Source organism: Lagopus muta, chromosome 2, assembly GCF_023343835.1.
Source record: "Lagopus muta isolate bLagMut1 chromosome 2, bLagMut1 primary, whole genome shotgun sequence".
Lineage (NCBI taxonomy): Eukaryota > Metazoa > Chordata > Aves > Galliformes > Phasianidae > Lagopus > Lagopus muta.
Window position 1 is genome coordinate 1,023,490 of NC_064434.1, and position 22,311 is coordinate 1,045,800.

The window sequence follows — 22,311 nt, forward strand, 5'->3', positions numbered from 1 at the left end:
ACGGGGCTTTGTGGTGAAAGGGATCTCTGGAAAACACAAATGAGAGAGACAGACAGCGCTGTTCTGCTTAGAGAGAAGGAAACCTAATCATGGGTGGGTTTATTACATCTTGAGTCTCCCTGCATTAGCAGGCTGGAGGCTGGTGCTCCATCGCTTGTAATGCGGGCTGCTACACCAGCCATCTGTTTGCAATGTGTGCAGGGCTGCCCTGGGAACATGGTACATTTGCTCTGAAATCTGCTCCAAAAAAACCCCAACAACCTCTGCCATCACCAAAAAAGAAAAATCAACCCAGGAATTTAATTGGGAATATAAGGAATTTGTGCCTGCCTGTTAGGCAGGGCTGAGCACTGATGGCTTGGTAGCTTGGCTTCTCTTGCAGAAAAACATGCTGAGAAGGTTTATTTGTGGAAAATCCTGCGCCAGCTTCTGCAGCAGGAAGGCTGTGATTTCTCACCTCTGTAAGTCTGTAGCACATAACTCCTGAAATAACGAGGCGGGCTTTCCCTTCTTGCCAAGTCTTCCTTGGAGGGGAAAAAACCAATCTGGAGGTGAATTTAATCCCCAGGCTGGTATCTGTGTGTGTCTGGATATCTATACGACCCTGGCCACAGCAGTGTGCTTGCTAAGGGTTTACCAGCCTGTCTGAGGGAGTTATAATGAGGATTAACTCTGCAAAAGCTGTTTACAATCTAATAATGACATAGAATGCTTACTCTGACCGCTCTCTTTCAAACCAAAGGAAGAGCAGCTGTTCCCAGGCAGGTTGCTCTGCAGCATCCTGGGCAGGTTGAGCAGAGAAGGGTGGGTTTGCCGTGCAGATGGGTGGCTCATGTAGGTCTGAGGGAGGAGGTGCAGACCAAGCGTGGAGCTGCTGCTGCAGAGGTGATCTCCACACAGCTGTGGTGCAGGAGCTGCTGCAGCTCGTACCTCGTGCTGTCCTTCTTGTCCCTGGCTCTGAAACGTCACACGTGGCTGATGGAACCTTCCCTCACTGCTTCGGTGCAGTTACTGCCCCGAGAGCGCGTGGGAAGTGTTTGTCAGCAGTCCGCTTCCTGCCCTGGAAGGTTATTATGTGTGTTTGGTTTTTGTGTCTGGGGAAGAAAAAAAAGAAAAGCAGTTAGTGGTTTATTGCCCAAACGGTGCTTTCTGAGGATGTGAATCAGTGGCTGCTGGGAGGATCTGGCAGCAGCGATGCCCTCCATGGGAAGGACTAGCAATTGCTCATGAGCATTCTTAACTGTGTCCTTCATTCCTCTCCGCACAGAGGCTCTTGTGCACTTGTGTATGTTTTCTAACCTCACTCGGAGACCTGGAATATATTTGTGGTGAGGGGATTTCCAGCATCTCCCCTTCTATTTGGGAAGGCGGTGAAGTTTTCTCATTTTGGGAAAGTATTTACATCGGGGTTTGGGCTTTGTAAGCCCTGGTTTGGTTGAGCTGCGGACAGCTGGGGTTTGGGTGTGCTGCACCCTGGCTCTGCTGTACATGTAGGCTCTCCGTGTATTTTGGGAGGTATGAACAGGCTGCTGGGGCTGTGTTCTGTGTGAGTCAGTAAGATATTGGAGGAGGTGGGTGGGATGAGCTCAGGCACAGTTGGGTTAGCAGTGATATGAAGCTTGGCTGAATGTAGGGGAGGGTTGGGCTGCATTGCCATGGTTTGCCTGCCTGCCTGTGTGCTCAGCTGTGCCCTCCGCCTCTGTTACTCAGTGCTCCGGGTTTGTGCAGATGTTCAAATCTATCCAGCCCGAAGCAGGCTTTGTCACTCCATGTGCTGCCCTGTGCTCAGAAACAGGCAGCTGGAGAAGGTGGTGAGATGGGCGCCTTTCCTACACAGAGCCGAGACCTGGCAGCAGCAAGCTGCCAGAGGGGAGGAGATGATCTTTAAGGGCTGTCATGGGACTGGGTTATGTTGATTATCAAGTAATTATCTGCTCGTTGGGTGCATACGGTAATTAATATTGCCCTCCTCCAGCACACCTATGCCACGAGGATGGTGCTGGGAGCTCAGCTCAAACCAGGGCTGGGCTGGTGGGGGCCTGTGGGGCTCTCAGCCGGCGGGCCCAGAGCAGAGCAGGCTGAAGGGAGGCCTGATGGCGGCTGAGCTCCGCTCTGCAGCAGCGAGGGGCTGAGGGACGGCGCCGAACTGTGGCAGGGGAGGGCTGGGGCTGAGGGCAAGGCTGGCTCAAGAACTCTGGAAATCTCATGCGTGCTACAGGCCATGGAAGATCTCCTCAGCTTCCCTCGTTTCCACTTAAACTGATGTGTTAACCCCTTTCTCCTTCATCATTAGTGGGACAGGAGGAGAATGACTTTGGCGTGCTGTACAGACTTGAGCAACAGATTTCCCCTTGGAGGCAGCAACTTCTCAGCAGACACTGCTCTGAAGAATACCAAGTGACACTTGCCTTGAGCTCTGAAACTGAAAATAATGATGGTTTTTTGTTTGCGAGAGGGTGGGGAGAGGAAGGGGCGGATGTTTCTCTGTGGTTAGGTTGTGGTTAGGCTTTTCCATATGCTGCCAGGTGCTTGGGTGTAGCCTTCTGGCAGGGCAGCCCTGCTTGAGTTTGTTGAGTAATATCAAAGAACAACAGTAGAGAAATGGCCTGCTGACCCTGAGCAGCACTGGTCTAAAGGATCACAGGGGAACTCAGTTCACAGAATCGCACAATGGCCCAAGCTGGAAGGGACCTCAAGGATCACGAAGCTCCAACCCCCCTGTGCCATGCAGGGCCACCAACCTCCCCATTTCACAGCAGCCCAGGCTGCCCAGAGCCCCATCCAACCTGGCCTTGAACACCTCCAGGGATGGACGGGGCATCACAGCCTCTCTGGGCAGCTGTTCCAGCACCTCACCACTCTCACAGCACACAACTTCCCCAACATCCAACCTCCATCTGCCCTCCCTCAGCTCCAAACCATTTCCCCTTGTCCTGCTGCCATCTCCCCTTTCCAAGAGCTGACTCCCCTCCTGTCTGCAGGCTCCCTTTAGGTACTGCAGGCTGCACTGAGGTCACCCCGCAGCTTCTCTTCTCCATGCTGAACAAGCCCAGCTCCCTCAGCCTGTCTTTGTAGTGGAGGTGCTGCAGATCATCTTTGTGACTCCTCTGGACCCTCTCCAACAGCTCTCTGTCTTTGTTTCCAGCCTGCATATAGCTTAGCTATATGAGATGAGGGAAACTTACCCAAAACAGGAGAGTTATGAAAGCATGGAAAAGTCCTATGTGCTTGTGTGATGACCATCTTGGTGACTTTCATAAACAGATTGTGCTGAGCCAAACCCTGTGTGTTGTGGTGAGGCAGGAGATGGAAACGCGTGGGGAATGATGTTGTGTCTCATACAGAATAAGCAAGTGGAAGTCAGATTGCGTGGGCGAAACAGAATTACAGGAAAGGTTGGGTGAAGGTGAGCTGGAGGCAGGATGTGGAGTTCCACTGCAGCGTGCTTCTGCTTTCCATGGAGGCCTTCCCTCCAGCTTGGTGTCTTTGGAGGTGAGCTGGACACGTTTTCAGTGCTGCTGCTCACCTATGCTGCTGTGCAGGTGTCTGGCCATCCTTTGGGAGCAAGGCTGTCTCCAGCTGCTCTTTGTGAAGCTGGCTGCAGACGTGTCTGGGTCTGCCTGGTTGTGCCCATCTAACCCAGCATGCGTGTACACTCTGGGACATCGTGCTTACCTGCATGCTTATTGACCTTGGTCTTGTGCTCTGTCCTGTTGCTCTGGATCTTCATGACCAGCCCTGGGAGCTGATCAGCAGGATCCTGGTGAAGTCTGAGCCATACCTAAGAGGCCCTGCATAGTATCACTGTCAGTAACTGACAACCAGTTTCCTAGCAAACAACTTCAACTCTGAATTTAAACACAAAACTTTGACCTAGGTAGAAATTCAGGGATGATGATCACCTTAAAATATTAGGTGCTTCCATGCTGTGGCCCACCACGCTTGCCTGGGCATCCTGTATTGCTCAGATGCCACATCACATCAGTTCTGCTGGATGCAGCCTCATAGCAGCTGGGAAGATTTCACAGCAAGGGCTGCTCTTTAATTTCAGTTTCTTTTGAGGTGAGCCAAGCTGCTTAATAAATGGTTCCACAGGTGGAATCCTTGCAGGATTAGTAGCAGGGTGGTGGGTGCTCTCCCAGGCTGCTCTCATTCCCTGTCTAGGAGCCATGGTTGTAGGAGGAGATGGGCAGGACTGTCTGTAAGCCCCCTGTGATGTGACCAAGAGCAGGCTATAGCTTCAGCTGTGGGCCACAGCTCTTGTTGGACTGTTCTCTGTTAATTGCACGCTCATAAGAGCTTCAGCATCATGCTGATGTGGCTGTGAGCACCCTTTGCATAGGAAGAACAAAACAGGTGGGTTCAAGCAGTATCCCTTCCAAGCTCAACTGTTTTAGTTGGAATTATTGGGCCCTGAAGGGCTTCTAGCATTGTCTCCAGTCTCAAATGACAGGAGAAGGGTCCAGGGGTGAGGCTGGGGTTTTTCAATCCTTGCTCCCTATGGGAAGTCCCATGTGCTGGGGTCAGGAGAGGGCAGGTTTCACAGCACTGCAACAGGAATCGTGCTGCTCTCCCATGGGCACCGTCCTGCCCTGTGATGCACTCCAGCCCTATTGGTGCTCCGTGGGGTAACTTCGTGAGGGCTCTAGAAATATGAAAATAGTATGTCTGTAAGCTTATTATCAGCATTAATTTCAGCTTTGAAGAAGTGAATTAAGTTACTGTAAATGGCTCGAGGAGCAATACTTGGCAGTGTGCAGCGGCAGCTTGTCATGTAATGGTTTTAATCTTATTTTTCAGGGCAAGGGACGTAAATGGTTCTCCATGAGACTCAAGCCAAATCTGTGCTCGTCTGTCTTCCATATCTCTTAAGGGTTCTGTTTGCACAATATTGTAGTGGATATAGTGAACATATGGGGCTTAGATTCATTTAATAGTTACAAGAAAACGAGTTGAAGGTTCTTACAATATTAAGGTAGAAATTTCCAAATTCGTTTTTAATGGAACATTTGTTCTCTGAAGATTATTACACACCATTAAGTTCTCTGCTCTGCAGCACGTTCTGGTGCCCTGGGATATTTCTGCCAGAAGATACAAACATGTTTGTGGGGCCGCTTTACTGAATTGTGAGATCCAGTACCCCAGAGTCGGAAATGTCAGTGGAGGTGTCATAAATCCTGCCTGGGGATATCAGGGCACAGCGTCACATCACTGTGTAAAACCGGTGCGGATCAGGCTTTGGCTGCCAATGCAGCAGCTATAAACAGGGGGATGGATCAGCAGTGAGTGTGCAGGTGGAAGCAGGGAGCATAGGGGGCTTTTCCCTCTTGTGGGCTCATCGTGCTGCCAGGGGCTGTAAACAGGAATGACGTTCTGTTGAGCAGCTTGCTGCACGGACCCTCCTCTGGATAGGGCAGTGCTGGCCCTGCTCGTTCCTCCCAGCATTCCTGTTTGTCTCCTGGTGCACAAGTTTTTCAGGGTTTTTCCTCCTTCTTATTCCAGTTAAATCTTTGGATTTGGGTTCTTTTCTTCAGACTCAGGTGGTTTTATTGTGCTGCTTCCAAACAGCAGCCTGTAATGCCTAAAGGCACTGTGTTGGTTACTGGTGTGATGTGGGGTGTGTGCAGCTCCTGCTCCCAACTGACAGCTTGTGTGCCTTCCAAGGGCAAGGAGTGGGTGACTGAGGCACAGGCAGGTGACCTGTGCTGACGTGATGGCTGGGGCTTTGTATGAGTAAATGGGAGAGGCAGCAAGACCAGACCGAATGCCTGCTGCCAGCTGCATGCTGACATTTTATGGGCAGGAACATATTTCTTTTTATGTGCCTCAGATAATTACCCCCATCATAAAGCGTAATAGCGTGTTGGCAGCCTTTTTTGTTCCTTTATGCTGGGGAATATTTCTTTTGCCCTGGCTTTATTCTGAATAACAAAGATGGTTTTCCCCCCAACCTTTTTTTTTTTTTTTTTTTCTTTTTTTTTTCTTCCCCTTCCCCCCAACCTTTAAAACAGAGCCCTATGGCTGTTGCTTTTGAAACACAGAGCTGAGGAATCCTTGCCTTGCTGCTTGAGTGTAAAGCTGCTTAAGAGGCAGCTCAGCGATGCATATCTTTGCTTTTAAGCCCCTTTGCTGTCATGCTCTAAATGTGGTCGTTAATCTCTGTGTGTTGTTGCTGGAGCAGGAGGGCTCTTGGGGCACACCTGTAACTCCCTGATGTGAACGTGTGAGTGCCACAACACTTCCTTGAACATGGCAGAGATTGCATTGAGTCAACTGCTCTGCCTCATCCCAGTGGAGGAAATGTGTTAGCAAAACGTTTGCAGCAGCACCCGGAGCCTTAAAACTCTCCCTGAAAGGAGAGATCCTCTGCTCTAGGCTGGAAGGTTGAGGTTTTACGCTACGCAGAAGCCAAACCATCACTTGTCTGTGATGGCTGGTGAGATATTGCCTGCTCCTTTCAGCAGTGAGCGGAGTCAAACTCTGCTGGAGAGAGAAGCAGGCTGCAGTCCTCAAGCTGTCCACAGGTCTTGCTCATATCTGTCGGGGAAGGAGGCTGTTGGGGTTGCAGTGGAAGGAGGGCAGGGATATGCAGAACCCCACGTGTGCTGTGGCGTTTCAGCTGCAGAGCAGTTCCAACACCAGTTCTGGATACTGTGAGCACAGTGGGGTTGTGGGTGCTGGAAAATGCTGTGTGGTTATCTAGCTCTGAAGTGAGAGCTGGTGTCTTTACATAGCAGTACAGATAAGCTTGCTTTAATAGAGAGAAGAGGGAGTTTGGTCCTAAGTAACTCTAACAACCTATGGGATATTTAGCTGTGACCTGATGGGAGATTTGGATTGAACTGCTTTAGATAGCAGTTGCTGAATTTCATACCAACTGGAAAGACCCTGACTACAGTATTCCTCTGTGAGCAGCTATTTTTGCTGACAGACGTGTCCACAGATGGAAGCAGTACTGTATGCAACCATGGGGGAATGCTGGCACATGGGGATACCCAGAGTGTGGTAACTTCTTGGAAAAAGCGAGTTTCATCTTGCAGATCCTTCAAGCCTCCCCTTTGTGGGGCTGTTTGAAACAGGGTAGTGTTCAGCTGGATAGAAAGAGACTGTGTGAGCTCTTATAGAAGAGGTATGGCTTTATTTGAAGGTATAATTTCTGACTGCTGAGCAAATGCAAGGCATGCCATTTGTATTGCTCCAAAACTCAAGGGATGAAATTCTCCTGCTCTTGAAACAAAGTGTCTTGAGCTTTCTGGGGGAAATCCTACCTTTTTGCTCTTTGTTGGGCTGGAACACCAGTTATGAGGGGCAGCTGAGGATACTGGAGTTGTTGAGTCTGGAGAAGAGGCTGAAAAGAGACCTCACCCGAAAGGAGGTTGCAATGAGGTGTTGGTCTCTGTTCTCAGATACAAGTGATAGGAAGCAGCCTCAAGTTGCATCAAGGAAGAAATTCCTCATGGAAAGGGTGGCTGGGCACTGGAACAGGCTGCCAAGGGAATGGTGGTGTCCTCATCTCTGGACATGTGGAATTTGGTAGTCATACTCATATCTTACAATCACAGAACGGCCTGGGTTGCAAAGGCCCATGATGCTCATCCAGTTCCAGCGCCCTGCTATGTGCAGGATCACCAACCAGCAGACCAGGCTGCGCAGAGCCACATCCAGCCTGGTAGTGTTAGGCTGGTGACTATTTTAGGTCTTCTTTAGGTCTTCTCCAGTCTAGATAATTCTCCAATCTAGATAATTCTACAATTTAAATCTCATAGCAAATCTTCCATTCTTGCAACATTTGCTTGATGCCACCAATCTGCCTGGAAAATTGTTCTAAATACGGCTGTAGGTGCTGCGGGTGCTGTGTTATGAAAGCACCATTCATCTTGATAGAGGAGCTTCAGTGACTCATCTCGTAATCCAGCTTCCATTCAAAGCTGCAGCTGTGATGCAGGTGTGAGGGTGAGCCCACAGCAGTACGGCAGCAGTGGCTGAACATCAGGGCTTTCTGTGCTCAGGACTTGTAGGCAGCAGTCACTGCACTTTTCATTTTACAGTGCATGTGCCTCCATTGGACCAGCTGATGGATTTGCCACACTTTATGTGCATACAGGGGTTAACGGTGTTGAACACATTGTGGGTTTTGACCTCATTGCAGCCTGCAGTACCTAAAGGGAGCCTGCAGACAGGAGGGGAGTCAGCTCTTGGAAAGGGGAGATGACAGCAGGACAAGGGGAAATGGTTTGGAGTTGAGGGAGGGCAGCTGGAGGTTGGATGTCAGGGGGAAGTTGTGTGCTGTGAGAGTGGTGAGGGGCTGGAACAGCTGCCCAGAGAGGCTGTGATGCCCCGTCCATCCCTGGAGGTGTTCAAGGCCAGGTTGGATGGGGCCCTGGGCAGCCTGGGCTGCTGTGAAATGGGGAGGTTGGTGGCCCTGCATGGCACAGGGGGGTTGGAGCTTCGTGATCCTTGAGGTCCCTTCCAACCCAGGCCATTCTGTGATGATTGTATGATGGGTGCTCTTATTTGCAAAGCTGTGGTCTGGACTCATAAGCTGTTCCCTTTTGGTCAAGTCTTACAAAAACAAAACAAAAGCAAAACTTGTCCATTTGACAATGAGAAAAGCTTGGCTGCAGGTTTGGTTTGCATTTCCAGGAGGCTGCGAGTCTCACCACGCCTCACCTGTGGCTCTTCTGCCCCACAGGCATCGACATCCTGAAGCTGGTGGCAGCCCAGGTGGGGAGCCAGTGGAAGGACATCTACCAGTTCCTGTGCAACGCCAGCGAGCGTGAGGTGGCCGCCTTCTCCAATGGCTATGCGGCCGACCACGAGCGGGCCTACGCTGCTCTGCAGCACTGGACCATCCGCGGGCCTGAGGCCAGCCTGGCCCAGCTCATCAGCGCACTGCGGCAGCACCGCCGTAACGATGTGGTGGAGAAGATCCGCGGCCTGATGGAGGACACCACGGCGGTAAGGCTGCGTGCGGTGCTGGCCTGCCTCGTCCATTGCCTTGCTTTGTTGAGGGCAACCTGGGTGTGTGTAGAATCACAGAATGGTTGCAAAGAAGCACAATGATCATCCAGCTCCACCCCCCTGCTGTGTGCAGGTCGCCAACCAGCAGCCCAGGCTGCCCAGAGCCACATCCAGCCTGGCCTTGAATGCCTGCAGGGATGGGGCATCCACAGCCTCCTTGGGCAACCTGTGCCACTGCCTCACCACCCTTTTGGGGAAAAACTTCCTCCTCATATCCAACCTCAATCTCCCCTGTCTCACTTTAAAACCATTCCCCTTGTCCCATCACCACCCACCCTCACAAACAGCTGTTCCCCCTCCTGTTTATCCGCTCCCTTCAAGCACTGGAAGGCCATGTGCAGTGTCTTGCCCTATGCAGTGGGAAGGGTCTGTGTGTACCATTCTCCAGAACTGCAGCAGCTCTGGCTTTAAAACAGTCTTGGCCTTATTTTTGGAAAATAATTGCTGCAGAGTATCCTATGGCAGAGTCTTGGCTGGGGGTAAGTTTTTGGGAGCACAGATCAGCTGCCAGCCTTGGTGACCTTTTCAGATTGTTTTTGCCACCTCTTACTTTAGATGTTGATGTGCTTTTATTCTGGGGGACTCATTCTGTAGTGGCCTTCTGGGAAAGTTGCTAAATGTGGTGAGTGGAGATTCTTCTCAGTGTGGAAGCCACTGGAACAATACATAGATTCAGGTGGGAAGGTCAGGGCAGGGTTCCTTCCCTCAAAGCAGTTGTTGAAACACTTCTTGCCGGTGTGGAGCAGGGGGTTCCCAAACCCTTCGCTGGCACAAGGCCATCCCAAATTGCCCCCTCTGAGCAGGACTCTATTTTGCAGTGCCATATAACCTTGAATGGCTTTCTGTTTTATTGTTTTTTTAACCCCAGTACAAAATCACAGATTCTGTGTTCATAAGGTCCTCAGCTTGTGTTGAGTTCAGCAGCCAAGTGCTTTATAGCTTGCTCCGCTCAACTCTTGGTAATTAAGCAGTATGTCGCTTTCTCCTTTTCCTTGTTAGTGTAGGGTTTTTGTTTGTTTTTTGAATATAAAAATGCAAGCCTGCAACAAGATCGTAGTCAGGAGACAAGGTAGAGAAAATTTGAGTCCTAGAAGTCTCTAGTACGTGTGGGTCAAGTTCCCAGCCCAGGCTGTGTGCCAGGAGGACACGTCGTCCTTTCGGTCTCCTCAAGCAGGTAGTAAACTCAGTTCTCCTGGTTACTGTTTTGGGTATTACAGTAAAGTGCTGGGCTAGGACATCAGATAAAGTGTGGGGTTGGTTTGTTAGCACAATGTCTAATGAGCAGACCTAGATTGTGCAGTGTTCAGTGCTCCTGAACATTGCTCTGCTCCAGCCAGGATTATCAGGTGCTCGTTCTCAAACAGTGACAAAATCGGGGTGGCAATTCTGGCAGCTGGGTTTATGAGGTATCCTGCTGAGACTTCTGATGGCTGAGCAACTTGCTTAGACATGTGTCCTGCGATCTGAAAGCCCCGTGAGCTGATGTTTTGGGGAATAAGCAAACCCAAATCTTGTGGATACTTGTATTAGGATTTTGGGGCCTTGTGGCTGTTCAGCAGGGTGCCTGGTTTAGTGGACATAGTGCTAATGGGTTGACAGTTGAAATAGGTGAATCTTGGTGGTCTTTTCTAACCTTAATGATTCTGTGATTGGAGACTTGGGCTGAGAAAACAGTCGGCCTGCTAGGAGAAAACCTTACTGAATGGCTGCAGTGACAGCAGGTGGGAACAGCAAAGAATTGTATGGGAAATGCTGCAGAGCCCCTAGGGAATGTGCTGGTGAGCAGCTTTCTGTCTGTTAGGATTTGAGATATCTCAAGTGCTCAGTTTCCTTTTTTAAAGAATCTCAGTAGACAGAAGATCTTCAGCTTCTTTCTGAGAGGAAAACAAGCACGTTCTGTGCTTTGCCTGTAGTGCCTATACAGAAAGTGGGATTTTTTTCTGCTTTTTTAAATTCATACACCCAGGCCATGTTCTCCTCCCATCTATCTGCTGGGACTTCTTTGGATGAGTCTATAATGATCCACCATCCACGTGCTTGTTCCCAAAGGCACCGGACTGGTGGTTGCACTGCAGCAGGGTGTGGGATGCTGGAGCACCTCGGGGCTCAGATCCTGCAAGGTATCGCCTGCCGTAGCCTGTTTCCTTCAGTCAGATTCTGCAGTTTGGGTGTTGAAGGCCCTCGGGGCTGTTCCATGGCTGTGAGACACGGGAGGGAGGCAGAAAGCCATGGGAAGCGTGTTGTGCAAGGGAGCCCGAAGCCCTGCGGCCTCACGCCTACAACTGAGCTGCATCGTGGCGGTCCCAACCGGGGCAGCTTATTGCTAAACACCGGCAGCAGACGTTGAGGTTTTGTTTGGGTTTGATTTTAATTGCTCTGGTTTGAAAGCCTTTAATTAGCGCTAATCTGTTTGGCTCTTGTCTGTCCAAACGCAGCCCGGGTTGGGGCGGTTTCTCTCCGTACCCAACTGGTTTGATCTGAAGGAGTCGTGGCAGGAGTCGGTGCTGCATTGCATCCCTGCGGCAGTGAGCCGAGCTGAAGCGGTCCTGCCAAAAGCACAGGCATAAAAAGAGCTGGTAGGGTTGTGTTGTGGAGGGGAGCAAGGGCTCTCATAAGCAATGCAAATAAATGCATATGGCAGCTAATGGGTCGACGCCAGCAGCACGAACCAAGGAGTGTGCTGGTATGAGAAAACGATGGGAAATTCCCATTCCTTGTGGAGAACAGCTATAGCAGGGCAAGGACAAGGAGAAAGCACCAACACCCCCAACTGGTACCTGATAACACAGCTCCTGGACAGCAAATCAATACCCTGAACCCAGTCGCCCTTTGCCATTCCATTCTTTATTACATCATTGCCCCAGACCCTCTATCCAGCTTCCAGCTCCAGTCTGTGCAATCTGCAGAGGCAGAGCTGCTCTCTAGCAGTTCTCCATGCCCACGAGAGCCTTGGGGCTCTGACGTATAAATATTTACAACCGCTGATAACGCAGGGAAAGCAAATTAATACAAACCTCTGGAGCATTATGGTATGTGACAGGAAGGTTTTCCTTTTGGGAAAGAAGAGCTCTGCTGATTGCCTGACGGCTTTTTTAGCTACAAAAGATTATGCTGGTTTTACACCATGCTGCATGAATTTAGGTTAAAACTGGATTAGCCCTCTGAATCACTCTGCAAGTTTCTGCAGCATTTGCTGATCCAGAAAATAGGAAGAGCAGGGTGGCTGTGGGGGAAGATGTTTGAGACACGTTGAGCTCCTGTTCAGTGCTCACAATGGACGTTTTCTCTTCCAGCTCTTGTGGAAGGCTTTGCAAAACCTCTCCCCTTGGAGCATGCTTGCTGAGGCAGGCATGTGGCTGCAAGGGGGAATGGGGGGAAGGAGGAGAATTCACTGCAGGTCCCAGCAAATTACAGTTTTGAGGGTAAAAAGGGAAAAGTTTCACATGGCACAGATGCAGAGTGGGATGTTTGCAGGTAGCTCCTGAGCAGCATCCATGAGCTGTGCTGTGTTTGCTACTGCAAGCTCTGCTCTGATCCCTTATCTTTGTGTTTATAGCTTTTCTGTTCTCAGCTGAAGCATTCTGGGGAGCTGCTGGAGGGAAGCAGCCTTGCTTGAGATGTTGGGCAGCAGAAGAAATAAATTAACAGCGGAGGGGAAGGCTGCAGCCCTGATCCCAGTGAGATTTAGGTCTGTGGCTAATTTCATCTTGCAGATAATCCTGTGAATCAGCAGATAGAGCAGAGGAAAAGCCTGGTATCGGGGATATATGGAGTTTTAAGCCATGCAGTTCTTGGGGCTGCTGGGGGAGAAGAGGATGCGAAAGCCCCAGCTGAGGCGGTGGCAGTGCTGCTTAGTGCCTTCTCTTCCCCTTTCACAGGTCAGAGCCTTGGGGTCGGGATGCTGGCACAGCAGTGTTTGCTTCCAGCCCTAGCTTGGGGCGGTTCTGGCTCCCACAGATTTGCTTTGTTTCCTCTTTGTCACAGCAGAACTGGGCCAGGGCCAACGACTTGGCCCAGAGCTGCGGTACAGAGCTGTGGCACGGAGCGGCCAGGCGCTGGGAGGAGTAGGGCAGGGTGGGTTTGCTGTGGCAGCGGGTGTTGCTGGTTTCTGGTAGGTCTGCACTAAACCATGGGTTGGTTCTCAAGGAACCGACTCTGCTCTGCCATAGGGTGAGGTCTGGGGTGCTGTGTGGGGTGGGCTGGGGATCCCTTGGGCTTCTTTCTTGCTCGGGATGTTCTGTGAGTGTGGGTCTGAGGGCTTTCCATGACACTGCTCGTCGCCCTCGGCGCATCCCCTTTGGTTCAGCCAGCCCGTCGCCCCTGCTGTCACTGCTAATCCCACCCTGTCCCCCTAGAGAGCTGATGGGACGTGACAGCCTCGCTTAATGGGAAATTCTTCAGTGCTGGAAGAGCACAGAGCTGTTAATCTGAACAGATCTCCCCTATGTGCCACAGGGAGAGCATCCCCCACGCCACAGCACCACCAGCACAGTGCTCCTGCACGCCGCCACGTCTCCTCCCAACCCCCCCTGAGCACCACGTGGAGCTGTAACAAACCTGGACACAGGGCTCCTGTCTGCCCGTGTCAACTTTCAGCTGGGGATCTGGGAATCGGTGACCTCAGCACTAAATTTATCCCATCCGGGATGACCGACAGCCACTCAACCTGCTCACCCCAGCACGTCCCTCTGTGGAGGTTTCTCCTCCCACCGCAGCCCCTTGTGAGTTTTCTCTCACAAAAATAGCATCTGTTTCATCTGTGTTTGCATTGGGCAGGAAAAACCCGACCTGACCCCAGCTGCTTTGCAGGCTCTGTGCCCAGAGTCAGGCTGACCCAGCAGCGAACTCTGGAGATTTTGGGGGCTTTGCTGGGCAGAGCAGCTCCAGCAGCATTGGAGGCTTGGTCCTCCCGTGGTTGAGTACACTCATCTCCTGAGGCTGCTGTCACTTAGAGATGGCGATCATGAGCCCTGCAGAAGTTGCCTGGAACAAGCAAGAACAAGAGCATCCCTCCTCCTCAGCATTTCTTCTGAACGTCGATTCAGCAGGTTGATAAATGACCTGCAAGGGTTGTTTTGAACTGACGCAGTCCCAGTTGGAGATCTGTCTGTGCTCAGGCTGGCACTTCTCTTTTTGTTGCAGTGGCTTTGATGACCAGCTGGTTGCAGCGGGGGGGTTGCTCGGAAGTGTCACCTCTGAGACTTTGTGTTTTATTCTTTTTCGCTCGGAGGGGGATGTCACACTGTTCACAGGTTGCCCAAGGAGGCTGTGGATGCCCCATCCCTGCAGGCATTCAAGGCCAGGCTGGATGTGGCTCTGGGCAGCCTGGGCTGCTGGTTGGCGACCTGCACACAGCAGGGGGTTGGAACTGTGGGCCTTTTCAACCCAGGCCATTCTGTAATTCTATGGTACAATTCTTAATGCCTATGCCCAGTCCACCCTGATGTGAGCAGCGCGGCTGCAGTTCGTCCCAGTTAATCTTGTATTGCAGTGTGGTGAAATAAAGGCACACACAGCTGTGGCAAGCTTCCTGCTGCAGTGCAGTGCTTAACAGAAGATCAAAAATGAGCAGAGCATCCCAGCAGGATGGAGCTGTGCTTGGTTGCAGGAGGCTGCTGATGTGTCAGAGCCTCACATGGCTCCCTGCTGCAAGCCCTCTGCTGCTCGTGTGGCCATTCACCTCTCAGGACTAACAGCCCCTCTCTGTGTGTGCAGGTACAGATGCAGCCTCAGTGGCAGACGCAGGACTGCTCGAATGATGACGGAAAGGTGAGAAATGCGGTCGCTGTGGAAGGATGGAAGCACTGCAGAGGGATTTCATTCTTTTTGCAGCCAGGGGCAGGGGCACGGCCGCCGTGGTTTCGCTTGAAATAGGGATTGCAGAGCTGGTTTCGGGCAGATGACTCACGGCTGTGAATGGTTGTTTGTATGCCTGTTCCACGGGCTTCACCTCAGAGCAACTTCTTACTTTCCCTGCCCTTTCAAAACCTTCATTCCCACTTGCTTTCTTCCTGCGGTTTAAACATTAACACATCCCAGCATCCTGTTTGCTTTGCCTAATAAGCTCACCGGGGCTCAGCTATTTGGAAGGCTCCGAGGACGCCTCCAGACAAATAACCCCGGGTGCTTTTCTAGCGTGCTTTAGCAGCTGTTTTAATTAAACTCCAAATAACTCGCACGCTTCTGGGAAGTGTTTTCCCCTCTGCTGGGAAGGCAGGCTGGCGTTGGCGGTTTCCCCATGCCCTCTGTTTTGGGGTGTGGAAGGGTCAGCTCCGTTTCAGAGATGGGGACTTGGCTTTCCAGCTGGGTGTTAAATGAAATTGCAGAGGGGAGAAACAAACCTCTGCAGCCTGTTTGTTTTTAGGGGAAACGGGAGCATATTGCAGCTTGGAGAGCAGCCAGGGCAGTGTGTTCTCCCCAGTAATGGCTGCAGCTCACCGATGCGCTGCGTCAGGGAGGGAGCTGGAGAGGAGAATGCTGATTCTTTTAATTAAAAATTAAAGCTGACATTTATTTATAACTTGCCTATTGCATAATGTGCTGAGCCAGAACAATTCCTCCCTGTTTATTTTCAATGGGGGGGAAAGGAGGGGAAAAAAAGCCCCACTGAAACACAACCCTTTTATTCCTCCGCAAACAGGCTGAAATGTGAATTTGATGTGAACAGGCTCTCAGCAGACATGAATGTGGGTGGTGAATTCCTCGATGCAGACAAGGAGTGCGTGGGCACAGCCATGTCTGTGCCACTGGGGCTGTGCCTCCCCTGCATGGAGGTGGCTCTGCAGCTCATCCCTCATCCACACCTTGCTTTGTAATTCCTGGCATGGAATGGAAGCGCAGATTGGGCAGGAGCGGCCAGGTGCTCCTTCTGCAGAAGGAGGGAACAGGGCTGTGAGATGAATCTGGGGAGGGTGGTTGCCCATGAGAGGATGTGAGTGGAGCAAGGATGTGGAGTCTGGGTTGAAGTTAAATAGTCTGCAGTCCTCAGAGCAGCCTGGTCACCTGCAGAAAGGCGTAGTGCTGGCCAGGGATGTGGGAATGCTGTGCTGAGCTTCTCCTGTGTGCAGGGAATGGAGATTGCTTGAGGTCCCCACCCCAAGAGGATGCTGAGACACCAAGGGGCCACAAAGTGTTGGCTGTTGATGCACAGGAAGTAAGATGTGGAGTTGGAGGGTTCAGATCTCCACTGATGTGATGCTGCTTCCCAGAGTGGCACTTCTGCCTCTCCATGCCTTTGTGGCCATGGAGCCGAATGCAGTCTTCTGGTTTGGGGCATGAGTGAGAACTGAAGGTGCTGAGATGCTGTTGTGGTCAACCCTGGGTCCTGCACTCTAAGGAGAGTCAGGCAGGATGGATTTCTCTATAACACATTAATGGGGTGCTCACGAGTGCAAGGGCCAGACAGGGCGAACAAATTATTAACTTGGAATGTGGCTCAGCATCCCAGCGAGGGAGGTGGGGGGGGGGGGGGGTTATAAATCAGGAACATTGTGTCCCAACAGCTAAAATCCCAATGATGCATGAGGAACCAGAGTCTGAGGCCACCAGAAGTGCTTTGGCATTAATATCATGTCAATGAGCATTGTCTGGGGATGTCACCAGGTGGGTGGAGCAGCTCTTGGTTGAAAGCACAGAGCCAGGCTGTGCCTTGTTTTTAGGGAATGAGAGTTGTGGAGTAGTTTTGGGTGGGGGCCAACCTGCTTGAGAAGCTTAGCCTCCGAGAGCTCTGCTTTGGGCTTTAGTAACCCCTTCCCTGAGCAGGAGAATGAGAAGCAAGTTAAAGTGATGGTAACTGGGCAGGCTGTCTGTGCGTGCCACCCCAGTGCTGTGGTTGCTCTTGCTGGGAATGCAGGCTGCTCTGCCCCCCGTGTGCTGTGCCGTGTGCTGTATGCCAAATGCCACAAGTCACCTCTGGGGTGGCAGGTCCCTAATGGAGCTCACTGAACACAGAGGGCTCTCACAGGTGTGGGCTCTCATAGCTTTTTCTAGGGGTGGGCTGAAAGCTGCCGTGAAATCCCTTTGGGATGCAGGTGTTTGGAGCACCAGCTCAGTACGTAGCATCCTCACCGCTTGACTTTTTCTCCGCTCCCCTTGCAGCTGGAAGGTGACAAACTGGCACTGCCTGTGAGCCCCAGCCCGCTCAGCCCGGTGCCCACGCCCAGCACTAAACCTCCCGATGCGGCCGTCCTCACCGTGGAGCCCTCTCCTTCAGAGAAGAAATGCTTCTTTGTGGACGAGTCAGAGCCCCTCCTGCGGTGCGACTCCACCTCCAGCGGCTCCTCAGCGCTCAGCCGGACCGGCTCCTTTATTACCAAAGGTACCAAGATCACCCAGAGGGGTGGGGAGGCAGCGGCAAGGCTGCAGCAGTACCCAGAGTGCGGCCACGGCACAGCCCTGCCGTCGGCACACACAGCTGGCCAGCAAGCACTGAGGGTGTGATGCCATTAAAGCAAATAACTGGGGGAAACCAGCTTTCCAGGATATGTTTATCACACGCTGAGTCAAGGCCGGGAGTATCCTTAGAGAGGCCTTCCAAGGGAAAACGCCTTTAAAGGGTTTTAACTCTTCGAGGTGATGTCAGAAGTGCAACGTCCTTGGATGTCTGTGGGACCTTCTGGCTTTTGGTCCCTGGGGATGGGTTATTGCGTGAGATGAGAACAGAAAAATGCCGTTTTGGAATTCTTGTCTTCATCTCTCACCCTCGGTCCCACTTCCCGCACCGTGCATCTTGAGATGTAAATCACCATTAGTCACTGTGCCTTATGAGGGCGTTTAATATCCTGCATTTAATTTGCTGTGTTTAATCTTCGTTATCTTCTGGTGACAGTGAACCGCTGAGCTCAAGCGACCTGACTAATTTATGCTGTGGTGCAGAAGTGAAGCTGACCCAATGAGAACAACTCAAAATAGCAGAGTTTAGCTTTTTGGCTCCCCTCGCCATCCCTTACCTTTCTGTACTGGCCATTCAGCACTTATTACTGCTGTGTTTGCTCTAGCAGGATCCCAGCTTTGGTGCCTCTGTCTCCATTCCTCAACGCATCATGCTGCAGCTTTCCCTCATTTCCCTTCCTGTTGCGTCCCTCTCCTGAGCAGGGAGGGGGTCGCGCTGAGGTCTCCGATGGGGTGCAGGCTTTCCAGGAGGCTTTTTTAACCCCCTGCTCCTTCTTCCTACAGAAAAGAAGGACACAGTCTTGCGCCAGGTGCGCTTGGACCCTTGTGACCTGCAGCCCATCTTCGACGACATGCTGCACATCCTGAACCCCGAGGAGCTCCATGTGATCGAGGAGATCCCGCAGGCGGAGGACAAGCTGGACAGGCTGTTTGAGATCGCCGGAGTCAAGAGCCAGGAAGCCAGCCAAACCCTCCTGGACTCTGTCTATAGCCACCTTCCTGACTTACTGTAGGCACTGGTCACCGCGCTCTCTCCGAATATCTGCTAGAACTAGCTTGGCACTCGTTAAGATGACCGACAATGCGCAGGCAGGTCTGCTGTAGAATCCATGGCCAGTATTTTCTCTGAGGTGTCCCTGGTTTCTGGAGGGGGCGGTTTGTGAGCACTGCACCTCTCAACCTTAATTCTGTTGCTCAGTTAAGTCTTTGCACCCTTTGCCCCCTTCGGAGTCTTTCTCTTGTTCCCATTCCAATCAGATCAGCTGATGCACTTTAAAATGCAGTAAGTGAACTAAAAGACCACGAATGCAGTGTCACCTCTAGGCACTGAGTCTGGGCTGCTCTGTAGCCCGTTCCAGTTCTGTCAAAGCTGTTGCTCCAAATGACCGTCGTCTGCTACCTCCCTTCCACCGGGAGTGGGAAACGGTGAAACACACAAAGCCAATTCTTGCTGGTTACCTTAACGCACCTCAGCTTCCTCCCTGGTTGACTTTTTTTAATGTACTATCACACAGCTCATGCTCATTGCTGAGATTTTACTAGCACGATTATTTATTGTACGGTTTTCACCTGGACAACGCATTGTGCTCCTATAAGCTAAAGCAGAAGCAGATGAATGGAAAGAAGAGGCTCAGTTCCACCAACCTTCCTGACAGTCCAACCAAACGAGGAGCATCCTGCCTGGCCCCCAGAGGACAGCGGGTCGTGGCAGCACCAGGTCTGGGACCTGGGGACCCCGCTGGTGGTTCTGCTCTCCGTGTGCCGTAAGACTTCCCAAGCTATGCTTTTACACTTGTGTCTCTTGTTTTTTATACAGACGTGGCCGATAGGTTAGGTTCTCCAAAGGCCCTGCCCGGTCTTGGATAGTCTCTTCAAATCACACTTCACTTTTTATTAAAGAGAAAAGAAGGGGAAAAAAATAAAAGTTAAAAAAAAAAAAAAAAAAAAAAGCTGCATCGTAAGAAGTCTGTCTGATTATATTTGCAACTATTATGCTCCCGTAATGAACAGTCTGTACTATGCTCCAATTGACAACATGATATGAGGGTGGCGTGTGCTGCCTTGTGGGAAGGGGTGGGAGTGGGGAAAAGGGGAATGAACTGAAAAATTGCCTTCCAGTGTACTAATTTATTAATAAATACTAGGTGTTTGTTACTTGACCTGACTCAGTGTTAACCTCCTTAACACCCTGCTTGGGGGCACTGAAGGATTGCAGTCAGTGGGGATTCCGCAGGGCTCTGGTTTAGGGTCACTTATGTTTCTCTAAATGACTTGGATGTAGGACTGGAAGGTGTTTTGAGCAAGTCTGATGATGCTGAATTGGGAGGAGCTGTTCACTCAGAGTGTGGAGAAGCCCTGCAAGAGAGCCAGACAAATTAGAGAGCCAGACAGACACCAACTGCATGAGGTTTACAAGAAGTGCACCTGGGAAGGGGCACCCCTGACTGCATGCTCTGCTGGGGGGCTGAGGGGCAGGAGAGCAGCCCTACAGAAAGGGATGCAGGGGTCTCGATCTGCTTGGAGCAGGACTGCTGGCTGTGACGGGAGGTGAAGAGGGAGATGGGGGTCAGTGCTGGGGGAGCTTCTCCTTCGGGCCGTGCTAACCTTGAGGTCAAAATGCGATTGCTTTCAGCTGAGAGCGGAGCCACGAGGCGCCAGGGCTGCGGGAGCGCTGCAGTCCCATCCCAGCCAGCAGGTGCAGTCACTGTGCTGTGCAGCAGGGGATGCTGCCACCTGTCAGTTCCACCCCAGCGAATGGATCAGATGGCTGCTGAGGCTTCCCACGTGGGTTTTTGCAATTTGTTTTTCAAATGTGCCAATTTGCTTTCCAAAAGGCCGTTTGAGCACTTGGGGCTGTGAAGTATTCATTCTCCAACCTGCAGCTGCAGAGCTGATTCACTGTGAAGCACGGGCCTGGAGCTGCAGCACTTCTGTTAGCCATGTCCTTCCCATTGCTGCTTCCAGATGACACAGCCCTTGTTGTTCTGCTGCACAAATGGAAGCCTTAATGGGACACAAGCTTCTGCTTTATAATGCTGTCACTTTGTACACTTAGCTGCAGAGTGTTTTCTGCTGTGCTTCCCTTCTGTCTGGCATCAAAAGTTGCTGTTAGGGAAGCATACGTAGGTGCAGGATTCACCTCTGAGCACAAGGATCACAGAATCCCAGCATGGCCTGGGTTGCAAAGGCCCACAGCGCTCCTCCAGTCCCAACCCCTGCTGTGTGCAGGTCGCCAACCAGCAGCCCAGGCTGCCCAGAGCCACATCCAGCCTGGCCTTGAATGCCTGCAGGGATGGGGCATCCACAGCCTCCTTGGGCAACCTGTGCCAGTGCCTCACCACCCTCGGGGGGAAAAACTTCCTCCTCAGATCCAACCCAAACCTCCCCTGTCTCACTTTAAAACCATTCCCCTTGTCCCATCACCATCCACCCTCACACACAGCCGTTCCCCCTCCTGTTTATCCACTCCCTTCAAGCACTGAAGGCCACCGTGAGGTCACCCCACAGCCTTCTCTTCTCCAGGCTAAAATAGGATCGATGAGATGTCTCCTATGGAAACAGCAAAAGTGCTGGGAGGGCTGGAATGGGATTCATCTCGGGAGGCGATCAAGAACCATGGAGATGTGGCACTGAGGGCTGTGGGCACGCAGGCAGGTTGGCTTTCGTGATCTCAGAGGCCTTTTCCAGCCCTAATGATTGCCCTTGGATGGGGAGGAGGCACTGGGCTCTGTGGCTGCAGCACGTGTTCGGTGCAATGCAAAGCAATGTAAGCATGGCTGCATGCCCAACGTATGCCTGATTGCTAGAAGTGTTATTTCAGAGGCAGAACTGAATGCCATCCTGATGGTGAGGGGTTTTATTCCATGTTGGGAGAGGTTTGGAGCTGTTGATCCGCCTTGGGCATGCATTGGCGAGGGAGGAGCAGCCAAGCAGAGGGAAAGGCATGCATTAACGTACTTACTGATAGCTTTATGTAAGCACAAACCACCTGCTGCAGATAATCCTCAGTGGGTTCCTGCAGTGGGTGCCTGGTCTGGCTGGAAAATGGAAGATTTGTCCTTTGCTGACAAAGGTCCAAGCTAAAGCCATGGGCTCTACTTGCCAGAATTGTTGTTCCTCCCTCCCAGGGCACTGCCGTCCCATGGAGCACAGCCTGGTGTCATGCAGTGGCCAGGAGAGGATTCAGGTGTCTTCAGCTCAGTGCACACCTGCAGCACCACTCTCTGCTTGGCTTACACTGAACGTTGGTCTGGTCCTGGCTCCATCTCCTCCTATCTCCCTCTGAGCTGTGACCTCCAACCAGCCTTATGCTGCGTGCATAAGCATTTCTGTGCCATAGATATAGGTATAAAAACAGGCATATGCGTGAAAAGTATTTGGTCTATCTGGGAGTGTGTGGGGGAAAGTTCTGAGAGCAGCTGCACCCTGCTATTTCCTGGTGCTTCGGGCGTGGGAGGTGTGAGGAGCCACGGGGCTGCTGCCTACACCCATCCTCTGTGCTTTCTTCTGCTTTGAGAAAATAATCCATGGGTGGGAACGTAGAGAACGGGTGGGTTTGTGACCTGCAGGCAAAATGCCTCGGGCTGTTCTTGTCCTTGTGCATGGCTGGAGGCACTGGGGGCAGCGCTCAGACCTGCGTGCTGCTGCCCCTGCTGCGAGCTGAAGGGGTGAAGCTATTGAGAACAAGGGCTTAGCAAGGCCAAGCTGTGAATATGTGGTGTGAAACATGCTTTGCCCTGCTTGCTCAGCCATGGGCAGTGTTTGTGTTCCCGTACACTGGCCTCCTGCATGTGGGGACAGCTGGCATCGGGGGTTCTGGTGTTCCCTGTGGCAGAGCTGCGCCCGTAACCAAGCCCTCTGCGCAGGGATCTTTCCTAATGTACTTTGCTCCTATGAATA

General features: G+C 51.7%; 1 protein-coding gene across 1 annotated transcript in view; it reads left to right on the plus strand.

The window, feature by feature from the left end:
• TNFRSF21 (TNF receptor superfamily member 21) overlaps nt 1-19,361 on the plus strand; it is a 32,114-nt gene extending 12,753 nt beyond the window's left edge. The window contains exons 4-7 of the mRNA XM_048935333.1: nt 8,693-8,958; nt 14,737-14,790; nt 17,119-17,338; nt 18,196-19,361. Coding sequence (XP_048791290.1) covers nt 8,693-8,958; nt 14,737-14,790; nt 17,119-17,338; nt 18,196-18,425 — 770 coding nt within the window. The 3' untranslated portion in view covers nt 18,426-19,361. The remainder of the gene's footprint in view (nt 1-8,692; nt 8,959-14,736; nt 14,791-17,118; nt 17,339-18,195) is intronic.
• Nucleotides 19,362-22,311: the final 2,950 nt, after the last annotated feature.